Source organism: Balaenoptera borealis (assembly GCF_965194805.1).
Source record: "Balaenoptera borealis genome assembly, chromosome: 13".
NCBI classification, from domain to species: Eukaryota; Metazoa; Chordata; class Mammalia; order Artiodactyla; family Balaenopteridae; genus Balaenoptera; species Balaenoptera borealis.
The window spans coordinates 82730858-82745045 of NC_138870.1; the positions used below are offsets into that span (position 1 = coordinate 82730858).

Genomic DNA, 14188 nt, shown 5'->3' on the forward strand with positions numbered 1-14188 from the left:
GATCTCACTGTGTATGCAGCTGCTTCCAACTAGCTATCTGTTTTACATTTGGTAGAGTATATATGTCAATGCTACTCTCTCACTTTGTCCCAGCTTCCCCTCCCCACCCTGGTGTCCTCAAGTCCATTCTCTACGTCTGTGTCTTTATTCTTGTCCTGCCACTAGGCCCATTAGAAACATTAATTTTTTAGATTCCATATGTATGTGTTAGCAAATGGTATTTGGGTTATTTTTCTGACTTACTTCACTCTGTATGACAGACTCTAGGTCCATCCACCTCAGTACAAATAACTCAATTTCATTTCTTTTAATGGCTTTTCCACTGTATATATGTGCCACATCTTCTTTATCCATTCATCTGTCCATGGACATTCAGGTTGCTTCCATGTCCTGGCTATTGTAAATAGTGCTGCAATGAACACTGTGGCACTGGACTCTTTTTGAACTATGGTTTTCTCAGGGTATATGCCCAGTAGTGGGATTGCTGGGTCGTATGGTAGTTCTATTTTTAGTTTTTTAAGGAACCTCCATACTGTTCTCCATAGTGGCTGTATCAATTTACATTCCCATCAACAGTGCAAGAGGGTTCCCTATTCTCCACATCCTCTCCAGCATTTACTGTTTGTAGATTTTTTGATGATGGCCATTCTGACTGGTGTGAGGTGATGTCTCATTGTGGTTTTGATTTGCATTTCTCTAATGATTAGTGATGTTGACCATCCTTTCATGTGTTTGCTGGTAATCTGTATATCTTCTTTGGAGAAATGTCTATTTAGGTCTTATGCCCATTTTTGGATTGGGTTGTTTGATTTTTGATATTGAGCTGAATGAGCTGTTGTATATTTTGGAGATTAATCCTTTGTCAGTTGCTTCGTTTGCAAATATTTTGTCCCATTCTGAGGATTGTCTTTTCATTTTGTTTATGGTTTCCTTTGCTGTGCAAAAGCTTTTAAGTTTCATTAGGTCCCATTTGTTCATTTTTGTTTTTATTTCCATTTCTCTAGGAGGTGGGTCAAAAAGGATCTTGCTGTGATTTATGTCATAGAGTGTTTCGCGTATGTTTTCCTCTAAGAGTTTTATAGTGTCTGCCCTTACATTTAGGTCTTTAATCCATTTGGAGTTTATTTTTGTGTATGGTGTTAGGAAGTGTTCTAATTTCATTCTTTTACATGTAGCTGTCCAGTTTTCCTAGCACCACTTATTGAAGAGGCTGTCTTTTCTCCACTGTATATTCTTGCCTCCCTTCTCAAAGAGAAGGTGACCATATGTGCATGGGTTTATCTCTGGGCTTTCTATACTGTTCCATTGATCTATATTTCTGTTTTTGTGCCAGTACCATACTGTCTTGATTACTGTATCTTTGTAGTATAGTCTGAAGTCAAGGATCCTGATTCCTCCAGCTCCGTTTTTCTTTCTCAAGATTGCTTTGGCTATTCGGGGTCTTTTGTGTTTCCATACATATTGTAAAATTTTTTGTTCTAGTTACGGGAAAAATGTAAATGACAAACTCTTATCTCAAACTCCAAAGCATTCACCACCTCCCTTACTTTTAGGAAATACTTATACATTTGCATCATCTGGTTACAGATAATATGCATAATAAAGACCCTTATATCTCTTTAAAATGACCACTCATTTTGTGATTTTATGACTTTTAGTGTGGTTCTGGATAGATCCTGAGTCCCACTTCTGTCACCTTCCCCCCTTTTCATCCTCGTCCTGAATTAACAGTTCTAAAGGTCAGCTTTATCTACTAACTTTCTGATGAAAAAAACCTCCTTCTCTAACATCCATTTTGCCTCCTTTTCCCATTTCCACTGGGAAAAATATTCCCAAAGGAAATATTCATAACATCTGTACACAAGAACAGGAAGAAAGAATTCTTCTCCCAGCTGTCAACAAGTGTACTGTCACTCCTAAAGAAGCTGGGATCTGATAAGATAAAATTTGGGGAGCTGAGTTGTACCTTGAGTGATTGCACATGGCCTTCACAAAAGGAAGCCTACATACAAACTTATGCTAGTTCCTACTTTGAATTAAGCAACATTTTGAAAAATTACATAAAATTGTTTTATATTGACAACCAAATGAAGTGAGAATGGTGTGTGGATCCAGATCACCCTTTTATTTTGATAGAGTTATTGTGTCTGCTACACAATGTCACCAATATGCATGATGTTCCTTAGTCCCTGGTATGATGGTTTTTCCTCTGGGTTTATCTGTGAAGTGGGAGAAAAAAAAATTAAAGTGACAGCAATGAAATAATTCTAATTATGAGATGCATCAAAAAGAGTTTAAAAAAAAGTATAATGAGAAGCATCAAAAAATGCAACCACTTCCCTATGTTTCCTTTGATTGTGACGGATTTCAACTAGAGTTGAAAGACATGAACAGTCTCTAGGTCCATACAGAGTGAAGTAAGTCAGAGAGAGAAAAACAAATATCATATATTAACACATGTATGTGGAATCTAGAAAAATGGTACAGATGAACCAGTTTGCAATGCAGAAATATAGACACAGACATAGAGAACAAACGTATGGACACCAAGAGAACAAACGTATGGACACCAAGGCAGGAAAGGGGAGAGGGATGAATTGGTAGATTGGGATTGACATATATACACTACAATGTATAAAATAGATAACTAATGAGAATATGCTGTGTAGCAGAGGGAACTCTACTTCACTTTGCTGTACAGTAGAAACTAACACAACATTGTAAAACAACTACACTCCAATTTAAAAAAAAAAAAGACATGATGAGGACTTTCAAGATGGTGAAAGAGTAAGATGTGGAGATCACCTTCCTCCCCACAAATACATCAAAAATACATTTACATGTGGAACAGCTACTACAGAACACCTACTGAACACTGGCAGAAGACCTCAGACTCCCCAAAAGGCAAGAAACTCCCCACATCCCTGGGTAGGGCAAATCAAGCCTTGGTAAATTTAAGAAAATTGAAATCATATCAAGTATCTTTTCTGAGTACAATGCTATGAGACTAGATATCAATTACAGAAAAAATCTGTAAAAAATACACACACATGGAGGTCAAACAATACACTACTAAATAACCAAGAGATCACTGAAGAAATCAAAGAGGAAATCAAAAAACACCTAGAAACAAATGACACTGAAAACACGATGACCCAAAACCCATGGGATGCAGCAAAAGCAGTTCAAAGAGGGAAGTTTATAGCAATACAATTCTACCTCAAGAAACAAGAAACATCTCAAATAAACAACTTAGCCTTACACCTAAAGCAATTAGACAATTGACAACAAAAAAAACCCCAAAGTTAGCAGAAGGAAAGAAATCAAAAAGATCAGACCAGAAATAAATGAAAAAGAAATGAAGAAAACGATAGCAAAGATCAATAAAACATAAAGCTGGTTCTTTGAGAAGATAAACAAAATTGATAAACCATTAGCCAAACTCATTAAGAAAAAAAAGGGAGAAGACTCAAACCAAAAGAATTAGAAATGAAAAAGGAGAAGTAACAACTGACACGGCAGAAATACAAAGGATCATGAGAGATTACTACAAGCAACTATATGCCAATAAAATGGACAACCTGGAGGAAATGGACAAATTCTTAGAAAAGCACAACCTTCCGAGACTGAACCAGGAAGAAATAGAAAATATAGACAGACCAATCACAAGCACTGAAATTGAAACTGTGATGAAAAATCTTCCAACAAACAAAAGTCTAGGATCAGATGGCTTCACAGGCGAATTTTATCAAACATTTACAGAAGAGCTAAGACCTATCCTTCTCAAGCTCTTCCAAAATATAGCAGAAGGAGGAACACTCCCAAACTCATTCTACGAGACCACCATCACCCTGATATCAAAACCAGACAAAGATGTCAGAAAAAAAGAAAACTACAGGCCAATATCACTGATGAACATAGATGCAAATATCCTCAACAAAATACTAGCAAACAGAATCCAACAGCACTTTAAAAGGATCATACACCATGATCAAGTGGAGTTTATCCCAGGAATGCAAGGATTCTTCAATATATGTAAATCAATCAATGTAATAAACCATATTAACAAACTGAAGGATAAAAACCATATGAACATCTCAATAGATGCAGAAAAAGCTTTCAACAAAATTCAACACCCATTTATCATAAAAACTCTCCAGAAAGTAGGCATAGACAGAACTTTCCTCAACATAATAAAGGCCATATATGACAAACCCACAGCCAACATCGTTCTCAGTGGTGAAAAACTGAAACCATTTCACTAAGATCAGGAACAAGAAAAGGTTGCACTCTTACCACTATTATTCAACATAGTTTTGGAAGTTTTAGCCACAGCAATCAGAGAAGAAAAAGAAATAAATGGAATCCAAATCAGAAAAGAAGAAGTAAAACTCTCACTGTTTGCAGATGACATGATACCATACATAGAGAATCCTAAAGATTCTACCAGAAACTAGTAGAGCTAATCAATGAATTTGGTAAAGTAGCAGGATACAAAATTAATGCACAGAAATCTCTTGCATTCCTATACAATAAGGATGAAAAATCTGAAAGAGAAATTAAGGAAACACTCCCATTTACCACTGTAACAAGAAGAATAAAATACCTAGGAATAAACCTACCTAAGGAGACAATAGACCTGTATGCAGAAAACTATGACACTGATGAAAGAAATTAAAGATGATACAAACAGATGGAGAGATATACCATGTTCTTGTATTGGAAGAATCAATATTGTGAAAATGACTACAGTACCCAAAGCAATCTACAGATTCAATGCAATCCCTATCAAACTACTAATGGCATTTTTCAGAGAATGAGAATAAAAAACTTCACAATTTGTATGGAAATACAAAAGACCACGAATAGCCAAAGCAATCTTGAGAAAGCAAATTGGAGCTGGAGGTATCAGGCTCCCTGGCTTCAGGCTATACTACAAAGCTACAGTAATCAAGACAGTATGGTATGGGAACAAAAACAGAATTATAAATCAATGGAACAGGATAGAAAGCCCAGAGATAAACCCACACACATATGGTCACCTTATCTTTGAGAAAGGAGGCAAGAATATACAATGGAGAAAAGACAGCCTCTTCAATAAGTGGTGCTGGGAAAACTGGACAGCTACATGTAAAAGAATGAAATTAGAACACTCCCTAACACCATACACAAAAATAAACTCAAAATGGATTAAAGACCTAAATGTAAGGCCAGACACTATAAAACTCTTAGAGGAAAAACATTTCCCAAATGTAAAATAGATAGCTAGTGGGAAGCAGCCGCATAGCACAGTGAGATCAGCTTGGTTCTTTGTGACCACCTAGAGGGGTGGGATAGGGAGGGTGGAAGGGAGACGTAGGAGGGAGGGGTTATGGGGATATATGTATACATATAGCTGATTCACTTTCTTATACAGTAGAAACTAACACAACAATGTAAAGTAATTATACTTCAATACAGATGTAAAAAAAAAAAAAGACGTGAACAAAACAGTCAACTTTTGCTTTCTGACTATGGTGGGCATAAAAATTAAGTGGAATTATTGTCTAACTAATCTTTCCCTAAGCACTGTTAAGAGATAAACTGAAAAGTATAAAAAAAAAATTGGAGTTTAGTAAAAACCGATTAGACTCAACACCAACAGGAAGTGGTTAGGGGTACTCTGAAGACAATGGCCAAGGATAAGACTTATGTAGAGAAGGTACAGAAGCAAAACAAGGAAATTATTTGATTGGCTATAGTTTAAAGCCTAGTTGGGCTCTGATTGGTTGTTCCTAGGTTTTGATTTCATGACTTTGAGGCATTTCTAGGCGTTAGTTTCAGTTTGCTTACATAGGCAGCCTGGCAACAGAGCCACACCAGTCTAATGGCCTCCTGGTTTAATTAATTGAACAGCACATGGCTGAAATTACTTTTTTAGAGAAATATAATACATCTTGCCAAACAGCAAATTGAGCTGGAAGAAGAGGATTGGAATGAATTTGGAGTCAACACACCTGAGCAATTCTAAACAACCTGGAAAAAAAGTCCTGTCTAATTTTGAAAGATCTTATAAAAAGCTTTCAAATTCCTGCAGACTCTCTACTCCATGTTAAAAAAAAAAAACAAGACAAAAAAACTCTCACCAACAGTAAATGGTGGCTTCTCCAATTGAAGACCTCCATATGTTAATTTTCACAGACTCTTTATTTTCTTAAAAATTTTATGCATTTCTTAAAGTAAATGAAGACAGAGAACAATATATCTCCATTCTCTTAGTCAAAACTTTCTAAAATTAAAGATTTTTAATTTGAACTTTCCTTGATTTTCTCTCCTTCAAACTGAAACCCCAAACCCATTTAGTTCTTTGCTCTTGGATCTTTCACTATATGTATTAGAACAAGTACATCTGAAAGCAAAATTTAGATTAAAATGCCTTAGGTTGAAGTGTTTTCACTAAAATATTCTCCATTTCAGAAAACTTTTTTGGCTTTTATTTACATTTGAACACCTTTGTAAATTAGGTTGGCTTTTTTCCCCCCCTAAAGTGGCTTAAAACTTTTGCATCCTTAAATGAAGATCCCTTGATTAGATACTCAATCCAATATGTTAAAAATGAGCTTCCAATAAAAGCAGCTTCAAAGAAGCTTTCCTAGACTATAACTATAAAAAAGTCTATTGCCTATTTAGCCTGCCATTGCTGAATAAGGAACAGTTATAAATGTCATTGAAAACCAGACTATTTATTATATTTTCCCATCTGCTTACTACATTGGTTATTTGAGTCTCTTCTAGGTGTAAAATGCTTTATATTAATAAATTCAAATGATGTCTGTTGTCTTGTACAAACACAGATGTCATTTTTGCAGCTTGAACTTGTTTAAGTTCACAAAATAAAATATTAAAAAATAAAAACATGAATTTTGAATTGAAAGAGGGAAAAATTGTAGTGAGCATGAAAAGCCCATGTTCAACTTTTATACATTCATCTCTTACTCAACTATACAATGTTTCAACTAATCACTAACCTCCACTAAATAAGGCACTTTAAAAAGTTTTTTTGCTGTGATGGCATCAAATGTAACCATTTCTTATCAACACTTATAATGACTCATCCATAGATATCCAAATTCATAACCAGAGCAAAATCTGTTTTTCACTTTGTTTATGAAAATTGAAACAAGTTAGGGCATTGGTTACACAGGCCAATTGGTCATCTGTCTATTCTTAGCCACAATGATTTCACCAAAAAATGAGAAGATTTATTGGACCAATTAACATAGCCTAAAAGGTACTCTGAGGACACAGGTCTCAGCTTTTGTTTTCAAAGCAATACAGAGTAATAATACTTCAATATGATTGCAGGGAAACTTTAATATCAAACACTGGCCTGGCTTGGGAATCTAGCTCCAAGCAATCCTCTCCCTATTTCTGAGAGATTCATATTTGACACATTCCAGCTCATTTTCAAGAGCCATGTCCAGCAGTCAGGAATGGGAAGCATATTGTTAAGACTGCATCTGTTTTCTCTGAGTGTGAATTTTGCACACTTTAGAACAACACTTCATCCTCCTGGAAGATGAAATTGATTATGATGACCACTTATTGAGCACTTAACCATATGCCAGGCTTTGGACTAAGAAATTTTTATTATTTAATCTATATGACAACCCTATGATACAGATATTATTCTTATTATTTCCATTTAACAGATGAGGAGAAATAGAAGCTGAAAAGCCTCAGCCTTCCCTGAGATCACATTCCTATAAAATGAGAGCGTTTCAGAACTACAACCCAGATTTGGCTAAGTCCAGAATGTATGCTCACAACCACTATGCTCTATTGATTTCAACTATTTAAAATATCCAAACTCATTGGGTCTAAGATTCAAGGACGTTTCCTTGTTCATTTCCTTTGAGACTCCTCTGCTACTTTTTAATACCGTTGACAAAAGCACTGGATAAAGTCAAAACTTCTATGGTTGCTGAGCTCTTTGGACTTATGTGTTTTGAAATTAAAGGAAAGATAAATCCTACTTGTCTCTTGGGTTTACTACAGAACTTGATAAAGAGTCATCAGCCTTTCTGCTGGGATATTTATCATCTTGGCAACTGTAGAGGAGGAGATGATTTTGCCTTCAACAAATAAGATTTTCCTCAGAGGTGTATATAAGGTAAACACTAACTGTCCCCAGTATCATTGAGGTCTATTTTAGCACAGCTGGGCTCATGTAAGGAAGCACGGAAGAGTTCAGACATTGTCTTCTACATTGGCTGAGGCCCTTGCAAGATGGGAGCCCACTCTCACCCATCTTCCCGGTTTCCTAGCATCCAAGGCTATACTCTATGCCCAGATATTCACAGCTGTCCTCTGCTGCAGCCCACACACACAGAGCACCCTCTGTGGTGGCCTTAATTAACCCCCGTCACTTTGGAAATACAATTTGTATTATATCCTCTTAAAGTCCTGCTTAATATTAAGTTATGGAATACCAAACTTCAGACATGAGTAAGATTGTAAATATCACCTCTACAGTATCTCCTTGATGCAGATAAGAAATCCAAAGCTTAGACACATGCCCCAGATCACCCAGTTGGTGAGTGGCAAGGGTGGGGAAAATGCTCTACCTGCCTGGGGACTCTCAGTCCAGTGTTCTTTGCATTGCACTATGTCACCACCTCCTATACCATGCTGTCAGCCAGTTAACCCAAAAAACTAATCTGCAATGTAGATCCCTGTGAACAACACTTCCCCTTCCTTTCCAATTACCTTATGCATTTCAGCAGGGGATGCTTTTGAAGACAGGAGTAACAAATAACCTTAGTGATTTAAGAAGATCCAGGCCTAAACTGTCCAGTTAGAGAGACAGCCTTCTGGGCAACCAACACTTATATTCATTGTTAAGACACATTCATCATGGTTGTCTTTGGTTTGGCCCAACCAAAACTCTAGAAAGACCTTGGAAAGGCACAGCTAATCATAGAATGAATTATTAGATCAAAAGCAGGGCCTGTGAGAAAGCTTATAGAATTTAGGATTACTCAGCCTGAAGCAGAAGAAAAAGCAATGAAAGCTACTTTCGGAATTGCCTTTGGTCAAGGGGATTTGTACTACAGAAGAGAGTGACTTGTCTTCCATGGTTAGGAAACACAAAGAGAAATTGAGCTTAAAGTGCAGCAAGATAAATGGATGGCCCCACTGAGTGCCAGTGTGGTCAATTAGGTGGCCTCTGGAGGCTTTCTGTAAGCCTGACTGCGAGGGGGGAGCTTGACCTGCACTATACAGAAAGCCATCTTATCAGAGGCTTTGGAGGAGAGGTGTATGTCTGTAGTGGTCAGCCAGGCTCTTTGCTGACAGCAGAGGCATGCACTGTGCAAAGTCTTCCTCACAATCACATTACCTAGAGTTGATTTTGTTTGCTATATAACTGCTGAGGAATCACCTACCAGACACAAGCTTCTATCATGTGGGCAATGAAGCTTCTATTTGTCATTGACAAAGGGATCAAATTTCATCCCATCTCAAAAAGAGTCCAATTTTGGACCATAATCTGGTCAAAACTGCTCTCTGCAAAGAGGTTTCTAAATCAGTTTCTTTCCTAGCACAGTGGGATAAGGTCTGCAATTCTCCTCTTTGAATTACTCTGACTGTGCTCTGAGAAGCACAAAGTCAGTCTTCATTGCTACCAAATCTGAAGGTTAAGTTTCTGGGCAAGAAAGGAGGTGATGCTGAAGTCATGATCAATCAGTGATGTCAACCTGCCAGAAGTAACTTATCATGGTACAGGTATTGGACATTTAATTTGAAGCCTTCTTTTTTTTCATCACTCCTGAGAATCTGACATTCAGTCACTTTATTTTTTCTAATTTGTTGGAAGAAAGATGCAGAGAAGAGAATTTATGATCTCCAGACAATGAAACACCTTTTCATTACCATCATTATTGATTTCTTGTACACCAGTCCTACAAGCATTTTTGTCATGTCCTTTTGAAAACTTGCAATTGTTTGAAGGTTAATTGTGACGTTTGTTGGAACACATGTAAATCACCAATTCCTTTTTTTAAATTGAGACAGAAACTCTGGTAGGAGTTCAAGGTAGGAGAAGCTTTTTTCATTATTAATTCCAAATGTGAAACGGCCTTTAGTTAGTTCATCTGGGTGATCTTAAAATGAAAGTCATCTTTTCAACACCTAACCCCTCATAGATAGGCTAGTGAGTTTCAGGTTGGTAGGAAAGTAAGTTATCCTCTTCAGCAAAGCTTTTTGTGTGTGGGGTGTGGGGGGTGGTTTTAGGTATTTAGACAGCGGTCTTAGTGTTTAAAAATACTCTTTCTTACTAAGAATCCAAAATTAGCAAATCTAAACAATATGAAGTGAATTATATTTGCAGTGGAGAAGAAGACAGACAAAGAGATTGAACTGTGGGGGAGATTCCATTCAAGAGATAATTCTAGAGGAGGAGCTTCAAGATGGGGGAAGAGTAAGACATGGAGATCACCTTCCTCCCCACAAATACATCAGAAATACATCTACATGTGGAACAGCTCCTACAGAACACCTACTGAATGCTGGCAGAAGACCTCAGACCTCCCAAAAAGCAAGAAACTCCCCATGTACCTGGGTAGGGCAAAAAAAAAAAAAAAAAAGAAATAACAGAGACAAAAGAATAGGGACGGACCTGCACCAGTGGGAGGGAGCTGTGAAGGAGGAAAGGTTTCCACACACTAGGAAGCCCCTTCGCGGGCGGAGACTGCGGGTGGCAGAGGGGGGAGCTTCAGAGCCACGGAGGAGAGCGCAGCCACAGGGGTGCGGAGGGCAAAGTGGAGAGATTCCCACACAGAGAAGCGGTGCCGACCAGCACTCACCAGCCCGAGAGGCTTGTCTGCTCACCTGCGGGGGCAGGCGGGGGCTGGTAGCTGAGGCTCGGGCTTCCGTCGGATCCCAGGGAGAGGACTGTGGTTGGCGGCGTGAACACAGCCTGAAGGGGCTAGTGCGCCACAGCTGGCCGGGAGGGAGTCCGGGAAAAAGTCTGGAGCTGCCAAAGAGACAAGAGACTTTTTCTTGACTCTTTGTTTCCCGGTGCACGAGGAGAGGGGATTAAGAGCGCCGCCTAAACGAGCTCCAGAGACGGGCGCGAGCCACGGCTATCAGCGCGGACCCCAGAGACGGGCCTGGGATGCTAAGGCCGCTGCTACAGCCACCAAGAAGCCTGTGTGCAAGCACAGGTCACTATCCACACCTCCCCTCCCAGGAGCCTGTGCAGCCCGCCACTGCCAGGGTCCCGTGATCCAGGGACAACTTCCCCGGGAGAACGCACGGCGCGCCTCAGGCTGGTGCAATGTCACACCGGCTGCTGCCGCCGCAGGCTCGCCCCGCATCCGTACCCCTCCCTCCCCCCGGCCTGAGTGAACCAGAGCCCCCTAATCAGCTGCTCCTTTAACCCCGTCCTGTGTGAGCGAAGAATAGATGCCCTCAGGCGACCTACACGCAGAGGTGGGTCCAAATCCAAAGCTGAACCCGAGAGCTGTGCAAACAAAGAAGAGAAAGGGAAATCTCTCCCAGCAGCCTCAGGAGCAGCGGATTAAATCTCCACAATCAGGGCTTCCCTGGTGGCACAGTGGTTGAGAATCCGCCTCCCAATGCAGGGGACACGGGTTCAATCCCTGGTCCGGGAAGATCCCACATGCCGCGGAGCAACTAAGCTCGTGTGCCACAACTACTGAGCCTGTGCTCTAGAGCCCATGAGCCACAACTTCTGAGCCCTTGTGCCGCAACTACTGAAGCCTGCGCGCCTAGAGCCCGTGCTCCACAATGAGAGAAGCCACTGCAATGAGAAGCCCGCGCACCGCAACGAAGAGTAGCCCCCGCTCGCCTCAACTAGAGAAAGTCCGCGCGCAGCAACGAAGACCCAACACAGCCAAAAATAAATAAATAAATAAATAAAATTAAAAAAAAAAAAAAATCTCCACAATCAACTTGATGTACCTGCATCTGTGGAATACGTGAATAGACAATGAATAATCCCAAATTGAGGAGGTAGACTTTGGGAGCAACGATATATATGTTTTTCCCCTTTTTCTCTTTTTGTGAGTGTGTATGTGTATGCTTCTGTCTGTGAGTTTGTCTGTATAGCTTTGCTTTTACCATTTGTCCTAGGGTTCTGTCTGTCCGTTTTTTGTTTGTTTGTTTGTTTTTTGTATAGTTTTCAGTGCTTGTTATCATTGGTGGATTTGTTTTTTGGTTTGGTTGTTCTCTTCTTTCTTTCTTTCCTTTTTTTAAAAATTACTCTAAAAAATATTTTTAATAATTATTTTTTGTTTTTTATTTTAATAACTTTTTAATTTTATCTTGTTTTATTTCGTTTTATTTTATCTTTTTCTTTCTTTCTTTCTTTCTTTCTCCCTTTTATTCTGAGCCGTGTGGAGGACAGGCTCTTGGTGCTCCAGCCAGGCGTCAGGGCTGTGCCTCTGAGGTGGGAGAGCCGAGTTCAGGACATTGGTCCACCAGAGACCTCCCAGCTCCATGTAATATCAAATGGCGAAAATCACCCAGAGATCTCCATCTCAATGCCAAGACCCAGCTGCACTCAACGACCAGCAAGCTACACTGCTGGACACCCTATGCCAAATGACTAGGAAGACAGGAACACAACCCCACCCATTAGCAGAGAGGATGCCTAAAATCATAATAAGGTCACAGACACCCCAAAACACACCACCAGAGGTGGACCTGCCCACCAGAAAGACAAGATCCAGCCTCATCCAACAGAACACAGGCACTAGTCCCCTCAACCAGGAAGCCTACACAACCCACTGAACAAACCTTACCCATTGGGGGCAGACACCAGAAACAACGGGAACTAGAACGCTGCAGCCTGTGAAAAGGAGACCCCAAACACAGTAAGTTAAGCAAAATGAGAAGACAGAGAAACACACAGCAGATGAAGGAGCAAGGTAAAAACACACCAGACCTAACAAATGGAAAAGAAATAGGCAGTCTACCTGAAAAAGAATTCAGAATAATGAGAGTAAAGATGATCCAAAATCTTGGAAATAGAATGGAGAAAATACAAGAAACGTTTAACAAGGACCTAGAAAAACTAAGAGCAAACAAACAATCATGAACAACACAATAAATGAAATTAAAAATTCTCTAGAAGGAATCAATAGCAGAATAACTGAGGCAGAAGAACGGATAAGTGACCTGGAAGATGAAATAGTGGAAATAACTACTGCAGAGCAGAATAAAGAAAAAAGAATGAAAAGAATTGAGGACAGTCTCAGAGACCTCTGGGACAACATTAAATGCACCAACATTCGAATTATAGGGGTCCCAGAAGAAGAAGAGAAAAAGAAAGGGACTGAGAAAATATTTGAAGAGATTATAGTTGAAAACTTCCCTAACATGGGGAAGGAAATAGTCAGTCAAGTCCAGGAAGCGCAGAGAGTCCCATACAGGAGAAATCCAAGGAGAAGCATGCCAAGACACATATTAATCAAACTATCACAAATTAAATACAAAGAAAAAATATTGAAAGCAGCAAGGGAAAAGCAACAAATAACACAAAAGGGAATCAACATAAGGTTAACAGCTGATCTTTCAGTAGAAATTCTGCAAGCCAGAAGGGAGTGGCAGGACATATTTAAAGTGATGAAAGGGAAAAACCTACAACCAAGATTACTCTATCCAGCAAGGATCTCATTCAGATTCGATGCAGAAATTAAAACCTTTACGGACAAGCAAAAGCTAAGAGAATTCGGAATAACCAAACCAGCTTTACAACAAATGCTAAAGGAACTTCTCTAGGCAGGAAACACAAGAGAAGGAAAAGACCTACAATAACAAACCCAAAACAATTAAGAAAATGGTAATAGGAACATACATATTGATAATTACCTTAAATGTAGATGGATTAAATGCTCCAACCAAAAGACATAGACTGGCTGAAAGGATACAAAAACAAGACCCATATATATGCTGTCTACAAGAGACTCACTTCAGACCTAGGGACACATACAGACTGAAAGTGAGGGGATGGAAAAAGATATTCCATGCAAATGGAAATCAAAAGAAAGCTGGAGTAGCAATTCTCATATCAGACAAAATAGACTTCAAAACAAAGACTATTACAAGAGACAAAGAAGGACACTACATAATGATCAAGAGATCAATCCAAGAAGAAGATTTAACAATTATAAATATTTATGTA

The 14188-nt window shown here is 39.2% G+C and overlaps 1 protein-coding gene across 1 annotated transcript in view; it reads right to left on the reverse strand.

The window, feature by feature from the left end:
* Window positions 1–331: 331 nt before the first annotated feature.
* Window positions 332–14188, reverse strand: part of LOC309608942 (uncharacterized protein) — a 574070-nt gene continuing 560213 nt past the window's right edge. Inside the window, exon 11 of the mRNA XM_082349690.1 lies at window positions 332–2219. Within this exon, the coding sequence (XP_082205816.1) occupies window positions 2216–2219 (4 nt within the window). The 3' untranslated portion in view covers window positions 332–2215. The remainder of the gene's footprint in view (window positions 2220–14188) is intronic.